The sequence below is a fragment of the Corvus moneduloides genome, chromosome 3 (assembly GCF_009650955.1).
Source record: "Corvus moneduloides isolate bCorMon1 chromosome 3, bCorMon1.pri, whole genome shotgun sequence".
NCBI classification, from domain to species: domain Eukaryota; kingdom Metazoa; phylum Chordata; class Aves; order Passeriformes; family Corvidae; genus Corvus; species Corvus moneduloides.
In genome coordinates, this window is record NC_045478.1 from 107,802,221 (window position 1) to 107,817,385 (window position 15,165).

The window sequence follows — 15,165 nt, forward strand, 5'->3', positions numbered from 1 at the left end:
GGAATTTCCCTAAACTTTTGTTTAACCTCTTCGGTGGAGAGGGGACATGCTCTGTTTGAACAATGAAAAGCTATAAATTTTTGTTAACAACTTTCTGAAAACAGTGGAAATAAACACTCTAGAAAAATATACTGCTGTTGGCAGTGTTTCAGTGCTTATTTAAATTGCCAGCAAATTAGTATGAAAGGAACGGCAGTGGTAGAGAGGAGGAACATGCTGGAAGTATGTCTAGAGAATTTTCAAGTCTAATAAAGACAGAACATTAGAGTTGATCTTAAGGAAAGAAGAGGTTTGTGTTCTGTACAAAAACTGTTCTGTCAGTGAGCAGTAGCTTTTTAAGTGTCACTTTAGTCTCCATATATATAAAACAAGTCAGAGCAGTTGCAATGTTCATTCCAAGTCACACAGCTGTTGTATCATTATCAGTGTTTTCCTTTTCATGTCTCTATTAAAGATGCCTTGGCCAGATGTACACGTGTGGAAAAAATCTTCTCTTTTCCCATAGTTGCACCAAAATGCATCAGTGTTCCAACATTTCAAAAGCAGTAGTCTCTTTGGAGCAGGGAGTGAATGAAAGAGAATCTTGCATGGCGTTTCCAGACAGCTGGCAGAACAAGACTGTTCTAGTGATTTTCAGTGAGAACTGCCAAGGGAATTTTGAGACAAGACTGAGATTCCCTTCCTGCTCACCTAAATATTTATTTCAAAGAATGCATCAGTGGTGTTTTGAGAGCACAGGTGTGGCAGCTTGTGTGTGACGAAGGGTTTAATCCGTTGCTACATAACAGAGTAGTGGCCAAGAAAACCCATAAACCCATAAAAGAACATCTGTTCAGGTTTGACAGGAAAGGGGTGGTGTCCAACACTAGCAGGAGCAGAGGTGGGAAATGTGTTGAAGCTCATATGCCATGAATATGTAACGAACTGCCCCGCTGCATCACCATATTTGTGCTGGTTTCAGAGGGAGATGAGCTGGTGGTGCCTGAGACGTCGGACAACAGCCGGAAGCAGATGGTTCGGAACATCAACAACAAGCGGCGCTATTCCTTCCGCGTGCCCGAGGAGGAGAGGATGCAGCAGAGGAGGTCGGTATTCCACCTGTACTTGTCTTCTGTCCATGCCTGTAGGCCCTGAAGGACACTGACTGATGCCAGGGTTGTGCTTCATGTGTGGCTTCCTGGAATGCCCATTTGGGCATTCCTTCTCTTCTCTACCCTATAAATCCTCAGTGTTTAATTTGTGTTAATGCCAGTTGGACTGTGGATATGCACTGGATGCACAATTAGTTCAGATTAATTATGTGAAACGGCTGTAATTTGGAATGCATGTCTCCACATACTGTATGCAGGTGCATAGGTGTGCACATACACTGTGTATATATAAAGATCTCTAATAAACACTTTGCAAAAGAAGATTACACTGCTAACTATGCATATGGATTAATTACTCTCAGACTCTGGCTTTGCTTTCTTTCTGAAGGAGGTTTTACTCTCAGCAGTATTCCAGGACATCTGCATCTTTGATTTGTAGATTTAACTACATAAAGTTTCTGTAAAGCTCACAAAGCTCACCTCTTCAGGGGGCATAGAACTTCAGGGTGTATTCCTAATAGGAGTGTTTAGCAGGTTACAAGTACTTTCCTAAATGGCAACAAAAACAGGTCTGTGCTACTTGCAGAGGATGTTACTGACCATTTGCTCTCACTCACTGGAAGTGTCCTGCTACTGTGCTAAGCCACACTGCAAGAACTGAGTACTTGGCTTTTCTAATTTCCAACATCTTGCACCATTGGTTGGCTCCCAGCTTGTCTTTCTTTTTCACTCTAAGGAAAGTAACATCTGTATGCAGTGGAGATAAAATTCCGTTTCTTGTCCTTGCCTTTTCTGAGTTGAATGACGTTTGGTCTCTTTAAAATTTTATTTATTCTGAGTTCTGAAATGCATCCTTGCCATTTTGAAGAGCTTTTAATTCTGACCACAGACTGAGAAAGGTACTGCAGTATTATTCTAATTCTATTTTCATATTTTATACCTCATTTTCATCTCCACTTTGTAATATATCACAAGTAAGTTTGGCTTTTACTCATCTTACAGAGCTTTTTATCAGCTCATTCTCTGAATGTTGGTAACTACTGGACATGGGCTGTTAGTCTGTAAACAGCATTCTTTTATCCTGGCCCCTTGCCCTCTCTTCAAGCTGGAAGCTTCTTCACACCAGTACTGACAGCAGGGGTTTGTCACTGTTAACATGTTAAATAGTCATAGAATCATGGAATTGTTTAGGTTGGAAAAGACTGGCTAATTTCCATTTTAAAATAGCTGATAATCAAAGCTGTACGTGTTTTATAAATGCCCATCCTCACGTCAAAGGAAATCCCTAAACAAAGTATCTTCTCTTCCAGGGAGATGCTACGCGATCCCGAAATGAGAAATAAGTTAATTTCTAACCCAACTAATTTTAACCACATAGCACATATGGGTCCAGGAGATGGCATACAGATTCTCAAAGACCTCCCAATGGTAAGTACAACAGGACATGTGAGAGTGACTGACTGCTGCAGAGGCTGCAAATAAGTGAGAGAAAAACAAGCATGGTTTTAATGTATGACCAGTGATGTATTTCATATCAGGAACAGTGTATCAAGGGAAATGGAGCTAAACATGATCTGCTGTATGTAATAACATTTAAACAAGGAGGTTGACAGGCATTGAGTGGAGGAGGAGGAGGAGTGCCTACTGCCTCTGGAGTTTTAAGACAGGTTGGCCTCACAGTGTTGATGATAATTTTTATGACCCATATGAAGGGGCAAAATTTTGTTGATTTGAGCCTGTGCTCTTTGTGGGTATGGAAAGAGAAATTCCTTTCTCCGTGAACTGTAGTTCAGTTCCTTTTTTTCTCCTCCCATCTTTAGCACCAACTTAGCCTATCTCTTTACAGCCTGTTTTCCTGTAGCAATGCAATAATGTGTGTTGCCTGAATTTCTTTCCATGCCAAATGTGCTATTTTTCCTGTTCTCTCCGAATTAAGTAGTCTCAGTGAAACAGAACTTCTTGCATAAAATGTGACCTTTTAAGTTGAAAAACGGAAAAAGGAAACAGGTAATAGCACATGTTCATTTCCATAAAACCTCATGTAGAAAATATATTCATTTGGAAGTTACTGAAATCTATGATGAGCGTAAGACTAATTAATACTTTGCTCATAAGGAAGTACCAGACTGCTTGCTTCAAGCTACCTTGAGCATCTTTTGTGTGTTTATGTGTTCTGTATGGTTTTCTAAACACGTCCACAGTGACACAGATGTGATTCAGAAGATGCTAATTAGCACTGTAAGAAAGATGAGATGTTATGATAAAAACAGATGAAATTTGTTCCAGCATAAGACTCAGGCATTAGCACAGAACTGCTGTCTAAAATGATCATCATTTCTACTTGGAGTTTGTGCATAAAGTAGGAAGTAGATGCTGAAATTGGGATTTTCTGATGCTGAAAAGTGCAGAGGAAACAACAGTAAGACTGGAAAAATAAAGTGCACCATGCAGTTGCACTAGTTTGGGAGTTTAGGAGCATAATCTCTGGTCTTTGGATACTCATTTTACCTCACTTTTGCAGCAAATGGTACTTTCATGTTACACTTGACTGTAAGGTCTGCCCTTTGATTTATTTTAAAGCTCATATTAGGCACACTCTGAGAAGGCTCTCAATAACAAATATATTCAGTGTAATGAGAAAAAAACAGTACTGTATGTGTGTATTTTTATAAATGAACACATAATGAAGGAGCTGTGTCTAGAAAACACATGACAAATCCAAGAGATGTTGGCAGGTAGTGTTTATCTTACCTGCATACAAGACTGCATGTGTCTAATGTTAGACAAAGAATGATCATTTGCTTCAGGGCAGGTTGTAGATCAGAACCTTCCTTCATTTCTCCATTTCTGGTAAGTTCTTTAAAATATTTGTGGCTCTTCTCAAGCAGAGAAAATAATCTCCTACCTCTATAGGTAGAGCAGAAGTCGTCCTGTGTCACACCGTCAGTAGTTGAAAGTTCGTAGCAATCAAAAGCTGCAAGGACTCTTAATCAAGCCCCACATCTGACAAGTGTAAAACAAGGAATGATTCTATCTATAGGAGGGGATTTTCTGCATCATTTCCTCAGCAGTGTCATCTCTCAATGGCTTTCAGCTTGGAATCCATTCTTATTGCACTTGCCTTGTATTAGCTCAAAGGTCCTGTTTTAAGTTAGGACTGGTACTGTGCTATTACCAGTCAATAGGGAGTTTTGAAAAAAATTCATTATTCACTTTCAACACTTAAAAGTGATGAGAAGAATTAGAAAATGTGTACGATATATAATTGATTACTGCACTTGTTCCACTGCTGCAGCTTCTTTTTCAAAAGTTATTCATTACTTAAACCTCCTTTTTGCAAGTGAGTGTCAGTCTTAATGCTGGGAGATGTCACTGCAGACAAAGCAAATTTGTTGTGTATTTTTCCATCAGTTCCTTGCAATGTCATGTTGTATTTGTATTCCTAACTTAATTGGTACAAAATTGCATCAAGCACGGGACTTGAAAGTGTGTGAATTTGAAAATGTAACTTGAAATCAGGAAATAAATGTTCTGTCAAGAGCTACTTCAGTCCAGGCACCTTTTTCTTTTCCAGCAGCTTCCTGTAAGGTATTTGCCTGGACTGAGTTTTCATTTAATCCATTCCAGACTAAGAACTTTGTTTATCAGGCACAAAAATAGAAGAAAAAGAGTTGTGTGGGCATTTGGGGTTATGTATTGAGTCTAATGTTTTATTGGAAAGAAAATTAGTATCAGAAGAGGTCATAGAAACAGAGAATGTTTCCTGGAGAATCAGTGCACAAGGTAAAGAATAATCATCCAACCCTGTGTACAGTTCATGTGTATGGTGGTTCCTCTTCCAGAACATGGAATTACTTCACCAGTTTCTTACCTTATTCCAAAAAGGTGAAAAGCTGGGGGATTTCTGTGCTGCTTAGCATGTGTCCTGATTTTGCAGCTGGGACATCTTCTTTGTATTTTTTTAATAGATTAGCATGGTTCATAAGAGAAGGTATTTATTTTTAACCAACTATGGGAAAGATTGCAGCACTTTACTTTTGGAATGCCTGTTCTTGTTTGTGGAAGTGAATGGTAAAACACATTTTTGCATTTAAAGAGGGCTGTGGCTGGGGGTAGCAAGCAGTGCAAGGTTAATGTCAGCTCAAATTCTCTTCATCCATCTATTTTAGGTGGTACAGCTACTTTTTTTATGGGATACTGGAATGCAGAAAGTGCATGAAAGAGTGGAGTGGGTCTTTTTATTTACAGTTTCTTCTGGTTTATTTGAGCACCTTCAAATTTGGCTGGATCTACCAATAGAAATTTTTCACCACCATGAGCTTTCACTGGAGTCAGTATAGTGCTGTGTGGGCAAAAGGGTCCTTAGGATAAGTAGGTTTTAGTAGAGAAGAGATATTTTAATCTCTGTGTTGAATGAGATTGTCACAAGCTAAATAGCCAGCTCAGCCCAGCTTTTACCTAGCACACATGGGTGAACTTTATGAAGCAAATGACAGTTTTATGTATATGGATGTATTTATATTTATTCATTAATACACACATATTCACTTCATAGATGCAATGTGAATCTGAACAAAACTCTTCTCTGCAGCTCCACTGCCTTTTTCAGGGGAAATGCCAAGAATTGAGAGAGGCAGAGTCAGAAGTGGTAGTGATTGCCCTTGCTGGGTGGGCTGGGCTGTGTCTGTTGGCAGGAGAGGACCTGCACTTGTGCTGCCCTAAGCCCTGGCCTGGTGGATGCAGAACCTGCCTGCTCTCTGCCCACCTCTGTTTTAATGATGTCTTCTAAAAGAGCAGCTTTAGAGAGTTCAATTTGTGTTGTAACCACAATAAAGGGAGTGTTTTAAACTCTTTTGCTCTATTTGGTGTGTTATATCAGGTGCCTGCTTGTGTACAACATATCTGCCTGTGTGTTTGCCCTTGCTGGTGCAGCCACACGAGGGGGAAAGATGCTTTCTCTGTGTGTTGTTTTCCAGTGTTTCCCAGTTTTCCTGGTATGCACCAGACACTCTGATGTGTTTATGGAAAGTTGCAGTCTATTGGCCTAATCCCACATTGTTCTCTCTGTGAACAGACACCCTTGACTTCAGTAGAGCCCTGGTGTTTGGGCAGAACCATGCCTAAGGCTTAGAGATCAGATTTAGGGGGTTTCAGGCAACTGTAAATTTGCATCCTTCTTTTCTTCATGGTGAGCACTCCCGTTCTGGCTTTGGGACACAAGTTGGTGGGCTACAACACGTCAGAAACCAGAAGCTGTTGTTTCCTGTTAGCAGAGCAGTAATCAGTACATATTTGTGTTTTATTGCTGTGGATCTGGGTCATTGTCTTGTTTTGTACAATTTAGAATCGTTCCTGTTAGTGTATCCCCAAACTTATTTGTTTACATGTTTTTCTTCCCTAGCAGCCTGTCACCAATTAACCTGGCCGTACAGTCTGGCCTCCCTTCTGCCCTCTTGTCCCTTGAAGCCACTTTATCGTGGATGCTCCTTTGTAGTGAAGATCTGAAATCTGGAACTGCACTTACTGCAGCACAGACCACCTCTCTGTGTACATCAGATGTACAGGATTGATTTTGCTTTCATATTCTGCATGCCTGAGTATTTTTATATACAAAAGCTGGTCTTGACTGCCATTATATTTGAACATTATGCTTCAGTTTGACCTCATTATACATGAGCCATTCTACTTCCATTCTAGATGATGTGTGAAGCTTTGCTTGTTTCAATTGAGAAACTTTTAGAATAAATGAATACTTATCTATATTTGGTATTCTTTAAAGAAAATGGGAACCCCATGCATGCATCTAATGGTGGAGTCCATGGAGAAAGTGCCATGGAGTATCATTTTTAAAATGTTGCCATATCGTGGCTTTCTCACATTCATGAATGCTGGCTAAATATTTTCATGATCTGCAGCTGGCCTACCCTCTGCTTTTTAGCTTGTGGTTTTAGACACTGCCATATCTCCCTTATTGGCTTTTAGGAACGTAGCTGGCTTTGCTGCCACGTTCTCTGTTGTGAGCAGATAACTCGGCAAAGTCTGCTGTCCTGGGCCTTTTTGGAATGGTGGCTTCTTGTACTGATATTTAGATGCTGCTAAAGTTACTAAGAACAATTTAATGTATATTATGTCTTACATGCCATAATGTGGTAATTGATGTTTTGGTTAACAGGCAAAGCCTCATAATAACCATGTGTTTTAAAAAAAAAGTTGGATTTTACCAGCTGAAATGAAGAAAACAGTAACAATAATGTTTGATATAATATGTATTGGGATGTGACTTAATGTTCTTCCAGACTTTAATACGTTCCACATACAAAAAGTAGTGCCTTAGGTTTAGTGGAGGGGTAAGCTATATTTTTACCATATTTTATATTTTAAGTCCTAACATTTCTAATGTTACTCAGAAATATCTGTTTTAAGGAGATGAAATCAGTTGGACGAGGGAAGAGGAACTTTGAAGTTAGAAAGGAGAAAAGGTGTTCTGATTTGCTGGTGTCCATAGGAAACCAGCCCAGTGCAGGCTGGCTGAGCATGTACAGATGGCACAGGGAGGGAGATGGAGCCTTGAAACACTCTTCCATTAAATCTGGATGTAGATGACTTCAAATTTTAAGAGCACTTGTGTCAGCCCATTCTGTAGAGATGAATGAGAAACTGTTCCTGTTTAATTTGCAGGGTTATTTCTCCCCTCTCCTTCTTCACATCACACTTTGGGAGCGCGCTGCTCAGTTGACCTGTTAAAAACATTGGAATTTCCCAGTGCTTTCACATTTTGTGTGCTGAGGGAGGGCCTAATCTTCTGTGGCACAGGGATGGCAGTGCCAGGTCCCCTCGACACTGTCAGGATTAAGCCAGTGTGGAGCAGGACATGGGCCTTAGTCACCTGTCTGGCACTAACCCCTTCACCTTCCCACACAGCCTGTTGTCCTCACCCTGTCGAAAGACCGTTCCCTCCTGTTGGAAATACTCTGTGTTTGTTGTACGGGTGATAATTTTAATGGAATCTCTAAAATGCATGAATAACAGAAGGAAATCTCTTAACGATCTCTAACTGCTGTGTATGCTCATCTTTTCTTCTCCCCACACCACCTCACCTGTGTTCACCTTCCTTTGTTTGTGTTATGTCTATTTTAGATTGTAAGCTCCTCAAGGCAGGGAACTGATGCTTCTCAACTGTCTGTAAAGCACCTTTTACAACTGTGGTGCTCTTTGAAATATCAAAAAATAATAAATATTAGAATCTATTCCCAATGAGTTAAAAGTTTTATTTGTTTCTAATATTTTAGCAACAGCAAGGGCAGCAGGCCCGTCAGAGTCTGTGTCAGGAAGGTGCTCAGAGGACTGGGGGTGGCAGTGTCAGACCCTGTGTGCTGACAGCCTGCAGGGTTTGCTGTCTGCTGTCCCTGCTCTGTGTTTGACTGCGCTTGTGGAACTGCTGGTGCGGATGTAACCTGTACAACCATCCTTCATTGCTTTCTCTCTCTGTTGTCTTTGATAGCAGCGTTCCCCTTATCAATTCCCTCATCATCACTCCCGTCTGATCTCCTCTCCGAGCAACTTTGAGCACATCTACCACATGACTGTTAATTCAGCTGAAAAATTCCTCTCTCACGATTCCATAAACCCTGCATTTTCCCCGCCTCCACGCTCTGTCCTCGGTACTCCAGACTTTATCACTCTGAGGGTATGAACGGCTGAGTCAGGTGTTCACTCTACTAACACTGTGTGGTTTTCCTTTTGCCTGGCTATTAACGTGGGAGAAAACCCCTTGTAAGCTGTTCCTTCACCCCTCCACTTTCTTTTGTCCCAGACAATTTACTTTCTCCTATCAGCTGGGGTCTTCCCACAGCTCTGACATGCCAAGAAACAGACACTTCATGGCCTAAGAAAAAAGAAAAGTTTATAATGACTGAGTTGAACGTTTTGCTATGAAAATAACATTTTTAATCATCAGGAAGGCTGTGGGAATTTTGAATGATAAGTTCTCTCTTCCACAGTGTTCATCCTCCAGCAGTCAGAGTACTGCATACCAGGTTGAATTAGGAAGAGGTTCTGGATCTTTGCTGGACCACACTTTCAAGCTGTTTATGATGAATTCATGTGGAATGAGAGAATTTGTGCACAGTACTATACACAGAAGGAGAGACACGCGTAGTGCCTCGGGTAGTTTCTAGGTTGAAGTAAATAAGTGAAGTTAGAATATGTTAGAAACAAGCTAAAAATGAAAGATGGTGGCAGCTTGGTGATGTAGATCCTCTTAACCCTGATAGTTACAGGCAGAGGCTGAGGCAGGATACTGTTCTGTAGGCATCCTTCCAGTTGCATTGTAAATTGGAGAGATAGAAGTAGTCTTTCCTTTTTTTCTTGCATTGTGCATCCAGGTCTGCCTGCCTGGGGGTGCTGTGTCCTACAGAAACACAAACCAAAGTGAAGCAGGCACACAGGTACCTGCTGTGCATCTCAGCTGTGTGCCATGCTGGGGCCTGCAGTTCTGCCTGCGACAGGCTCACAGATAATCAGGAATAACCTGTAGGTAGATGTGTGTGATGCTGTTGTTTGCTCAGAGTTTGTGTGGGTCCAGGCCGTGCCCATTGCTCTCATGGGAGCATTGCTCTTGGTTTCTGTGGCCCTTGGACACCCCTTATGGCAAACCTTCACTGCCAGGCTGCTTTGAGTGCCTCTGGGCTGCCATGCTGGATCCCTGTCGCTGGGAAGGTTTTGGAAACATACCTGCATCCAACACTAGACAGGATTTAAAAATGCAGGAGGAAAATAGAGCTACTCCATATGGCTCCAAAACCAATTTGCACAGCTGAGCTTTGACTGGTTATGTGCATGGTTATGTGTCACTGCTGTGAGGTCCCGGTTGTCACAGCCATTAAACACAAGAGGAATGCTCTGCTGAAATGCAAAAAAAAACCCCAAAACTGTTAAGTTGAATTGAAAGCTGTTTCTCTCCTAGAGGGTCATTATAGGGTCACTGAAGCTGTATTTGAGTTCTGGTTTTTACAGGGTTGTTTTAATCCAACTGTACTATAAAATTGTCTGTGTTTAATATGCAGCAATGTATCACCGGTCTGTGACCCTCCCTCTACCCTCCCTTTCTCATGTGAGTAGTCTCCCTGGGATCAGTAAGGAATGACCCCTGGTGTTTCAGACTATAACTTCCAATTTTTTTCTTTAGGAGCATCCTTCACCCTAATGTTGCAGCCTCCTAGCCTAAATTAGAGGAAGAAAAGTGAAGTGGGCAACCTGGAGGGTCGAGATCCTGCCCCTGTTAGCTTCTCAGAGCACTAGAGGCTTAGTCTTGTATGAAGAAAAGTGTTTGTCTCCTTTTTGGCTTGAGGGTAGAGGTGCTGGAAGCTGTAAGGAAAGCCAGGCTGTGAGTTTGGTTTCATGTCTGTCCATCCTCCCTTTGTGTTTGGAGATTTTAGTGTAAGAAGAGTGCCATGGTCCCAGGTAGGATTGGATATTGGAACCAGGACAGCATGGAATCCATAGGGAAGTTGAAAAATGACCTGTTAAAGTAGGCTTTTAGAGTCTGTTGTATTATTTCATGGAAGAGTTAAATGCTGAGGTTTATAGTGTGATGAACAGAGCACTACTTTAAAACAAACCCCGAAACAAGAACAAGCAGCGCAATGGACAGAGGAACAGAGGCAGAGCAGTTCCTGTGGGTGCTGTACCTGTCCAGTCAGACCCTGTCCCTCATCCCAGTGCCAGAGAAGGTGCCCAGGGGGCAGCTGGAGCGGGAGCAGAGGCTCTGTAACACTGGCAGCGATTGCACCTACGTAACCCACAGCTCCACTCTCCCGCTGGAATGGGAGGCACCGAACTATTCTGGGCCTCTCACCCCATTTCACAGTGATTCACTTTGCTCAGCAGCAGCTTGTCTGCTGCTCATTCCCCCCCCACCTCTTCTCTCACCTTTCTCCATTTGGTTCAGCAGTGGGGATGAATTTTCCTGCTAGGATTTCAATTGTTGCTTGAAATGAGGGGTTTTTGTCTCTCTAAGTAAAGCGAGCTCAGGTTTCCTTTTGGTTTTTTGTGTTTTTAACCTGCTGCATTGTGCTGCTTCATAACTACTGCTAATAACCACCGTTTATTTTCCTTTGAATCCCCTTCCTGCATCATGTGCACACCACTTCCAGGAGTTTAGGTCCAAAATGCCAGCATCTCTGGCATGTGCTTGTTTTATTTTTAGAACAAAGAACAATGAAAGATTTGCTTTGTGGAGAGACTTTCTACGAGGAATTACATGGACGTTGCAAACTGAGATAATGAAAAATAATCATCTCTAGAACACACTGCTAAAACAAATGAATCTTTTTTTGTGCACCCACCCATTCCCTCCTTCCCCTGATGTCTGTATGTTGTCTGCTCAGTCACTATGAAGGAGGTTAATCACCTTATCATTAAACATAATTGTTCTCTTTGCAGAATGATCCACTGTAGGTTTATACCAGCCTTGCAACCCCAGTGTACTAACCCCAGTGCACACGTGGTGCTGCACTTGGCTTTCCTTTCTTTCTCAAGACACAGCAGTAACTTATCCCTCAGCCCCTCAGTTCCTTTGTGTATCGTATGGGGAGTGAGCCTCCATAGTTTAGGTACAGCCAGGATGCTCAAACTCTGCATCTCACTTTATTGCATGGTGAGGAAGCAGGAACTCAGTATTTTGTACTACAAAGTAGGTCGGTTATTCACATTTAGAAACAAAAAAAAAAAAGGGGGGAAGCTAAGCAAGAGACAGCAGTATAATCCCACAAATAATTTAAGAGACTTTTTTAAGCCTTTAGGTATAAATCCTCATAGTGCAGCAGTGGAAGAAGGGAGAATGAAAAAGGGCTTTTCATTGGTAAGGTCTGATTCTCTTTTGCTGGTGTTTGTGAGACATCTGGGAACAGAGGAGAGATTTTAATTCTTATTTGCTGCACGTTAAAAATCAGCCATTTCTGGCACCCTGGGAGAATGAAAAGCCAAGGGTAGACTGTAAGATCAAAGGAGTCTGTCAGAGCAATGATCCTAAGGATCATTGCAAGACTGGATTTGGCAGCAGGTTGGTAAAATCTACCTGACAAAGTCTGACCTGTGTAAAATCTGTTCCTTACAAAGCCTCAATTTAATTACCCATTTTAAAATACAGATAGAGGCATGGGTAGTACCGAGGGCCTCTGAGAATATCCTCGTGGGGGTGGAATCTTTGTTCTGGTCTGAACTTTTCATAACACCCTCGTTTAAAGAAGCACTGCAATTGCAACTATTGTTTTACATGTGGCTACTTCATCTCAGAGTGAGGATGGGGAAATAATTACATATAAACAGGAGGAAACAAACAGTTATTGCAGAGGGGGGGTCTGTAAAGAGTAAAGGAAGTAATTCATAGAGCTCTCTGCAGTTCTTTCACATTGTGCATCTATGAAGGTTCCCTGAACCTAATTCCAGTTAATGGTATTGACTTAATAGTGCAAATCTTGCTCTATTGATGAGCAGGACGAGGTCTCATATTTAGCCAGAGCTGAAATGACACACATGGGCAAGTCCCTCTGGGCTAGGAAGCCAGCTCATATACAGAGAGAGGGGCTAAATAATCTGAGAAGTCTTCTCCCCTAAGGTCAGCTGTAGGTTAACAGAAGCAGAAATAAAATCTCCCAGAACTCACTTCAAAGTACTCTTTCCCCTTCTTTCAAAGACAAGTTATGTTTGAGGAACTGCCATATCCAAGTAGGGAAATTGTGGTTTATCTCCTCAGTAAAGGACCACTTCAGTCCAGTAAGTGATTAATTTGGAAAATCCCACTGGAACTCTCAGGATTCAAAATGGGAGCAATAATCAAAATACGTAGAAAAACAGTGGCATGTGCTCTGGTCCTCCTCCTTGTGCAGGCTGGAAACAGGAGGCTGCTTCTCACTTTGGCTCAGCTGGTGTAGGTTTGGAGGGATGCTGTTAACACCTTTGGAATTTCATAAGTAATTGCTATACAGATTGATCCACTATCTGTTCATAACTCTGCAAGCCTTAGGGATTAACCTGGTTATTGTAACCACTTACACAATCATGGCACAAATGATGGCATCAAAGAGAAATTTTAATGAGATCCTTGGAAGCTTGTGTTCAGAAAGAAGGCAGTGTAACTTGAGTATATCTACAGCAGCTTAATTAGGCTTGCAAACCATCCTTTCAGGGAAATTCTGGAATTACTAGATGTATTCTTTCAGTTGCCTGCACATGTCCATGTAATTCAGCACTTCACTGCCGCGTTGCGTGTGCTGCCAGTCTCTGCACTAAACTGCAGAATATTATTTTGCAATTTTTGCTGACTTGCTGCCCAGATACTCGGCTCTGGTAAGGTCGGGGCTTTAATGTGTTTCGGGGCCTCGCTCCACAGAATGCAAGGTTGAGCCAGCAGTGGATAAGTGAACGTGTCGTGTGTGTGTGCATTTCAGAACCTTCGGCCCCAGGAGAGCCGGACGGTGTTCAGTGGCTCCGTCAGCATCCCATCGATCACAAAGTCCCGCACGGAGCCAGGACGATCCATGAGCGCGAGCAGCGGGTTAGCAGCACGTAAGCAAACAGAGCTGTGTTGCTTTGGGGGCTGTGCACAAGTCTTTCAGGGAAAGGGCTGCCTGCAGCTGCTTCTGTCCATGCTGGATAAGGATTTTCCAGAGTGATGGCTGACTGCATTGCTGCCGAGGGTCAGCAGAGTATTTTATCCTGCTTTCAAAGGAGCACGGGAATAAGCAGGTAGTGCTTTTGAGAGTCCCACATTTGTAATTTGTCAAGTTTTTTAAATTGGTGTTAGAATTCAAATTGCATTCTTAGCCCTGGGGCTGCTTTGGTCCTGCTCAAGTATTTTAAATCAGTGACAAGTTGTTCATAAGCTCCATGGTTATTAATTTTGTCGCCGAGCTGTGTGTAGCTCTTGATGCCTCTCTTGCTGCCAGTGTGAAGATAAAGCAATAGGGAGCTGGCTGCTGGAATGGAAGAGTGGCATTGCATTGAAAAGAGGCCACTGGAATTATGCAGCCCCCACAGCTGCTTGTACGACTGCCACCTTTGTCGAGAACGCTGTGGCTGTGCTGGGTAAAGTGTTCCAATGCTGGCATGCCAAGGGAGGGACTGGAGAATCCACAGGAACAATTGCAGCAGACAAGATAAACGCCCACATAGCCTGCAAGCCATGAGCTCGGGACTTTGGGACACACTGCAGGAAAGCAGAACTAGCCAGAGAAACACCTAAACAAGTTCCTAGTGGGTTGAGTGGGGTCTGTAACAGTTCGATTCCTTGGGTGTTGCAGGATCATCTGCACAGAACGGCAGCGCTTTGCGGAGGGAATTCTCAGGAGGGAGCTACGGAGCAAAGCGCCAGCCCATGGCATCGCCCTCCGACGGGTCCCTGTCCTCGGGGGGCCTGGACCAGGGCAGCGATGCACCCACAAGGGACTACGAGCGAGAGGTGAGTGACAGCAGAAGAGGAGGAGCCTTAAGGGTGTTGATACAGATGAGGCAGTTCAGTCCTGCCATGGGTTTGGCTACAAGCTGGGGAGTTGTTGACAGTGGAGAGATGGATTTCCTGTATTTCAGGCTGCAAAAGACTTTGGTCAAAGTGTCAGCTCTGGTCCTGGTATTTAAGATGCAGAAAGAACTCTCTGCACTCCTTACCTGGAGATGTGTGGGTAGTGATGCTCCCCCAAATTCTGGCCCAGTATAGTAACAGCTTGATAGTGACATACCACAGCTTGAAGTGCTGATATTCCTTTTGACCTTTATGTGCAAAGATTCATAAGCTATCTTAGCAACCATTTCACAGGAGACGTTTTGTACTCAGAAGTTAACAAGGTAGTTTAAGAATTGTAATTTCATTTAGAGCAGGAACTGGATTTAATGATTTTTATTCTGTGCAGTCGAGACTGTCACTATGATAGGACTGAAATCCTGCCCAGTCCTAAACTCAGTCCCTTCAGCCAAGAATGTTTCACATGGGAGGCTTCAACCTGAAGCTGGCCTGCAAAACTTCCCCAACCCATTTTCTTACCAAAGAGTGTGAAAATGAGAGATCACACAGACTTTT

The 15,165-nt window shown here is 42.6% G+C and overlaps 1 protein-coding gene across 10 annotated transcripts in view; it reads left to right on the top strand.

Moving 5' to 3' along the window:
• Positions 1-15,165, top strand: part of CDC42BPA (CDC42 binding protein kinase alpha) — a 184,279-nt gene that overhangs the window by 163,721 nt on the left and 5,393 nt on the right. For 7 of the 10 annotated variants that reach the window (XM_032103260.1, XM_032103263.1, XM_032103264.1 and 4 more), the window contains 4 exons: positions 962-1,085; positions 2,402-2,519; positions 13,541-13,658; positions 14,393-14,550. In XM_032103260.1, the coding sequence (XP_031959151.1) occupies positions 962-1,085; positions 2,402-2,519; positions 13,541-13,658; positions 14,393-14,550 (518 nt within the window). Of the gene's footprint in view, positions 1-961; positions 1,086-2,401; positions 2,520-6,492; positions 8,340-8,592; positions 8,779-13,540; positions 13,659-14,392; positions 14,551-15,165 lie in introns of those variants that run through there. The other 3 variants (XM_032103270.1, XM_032103268.1, XM_032103269.1) reach the window with 3 other exon arrangements.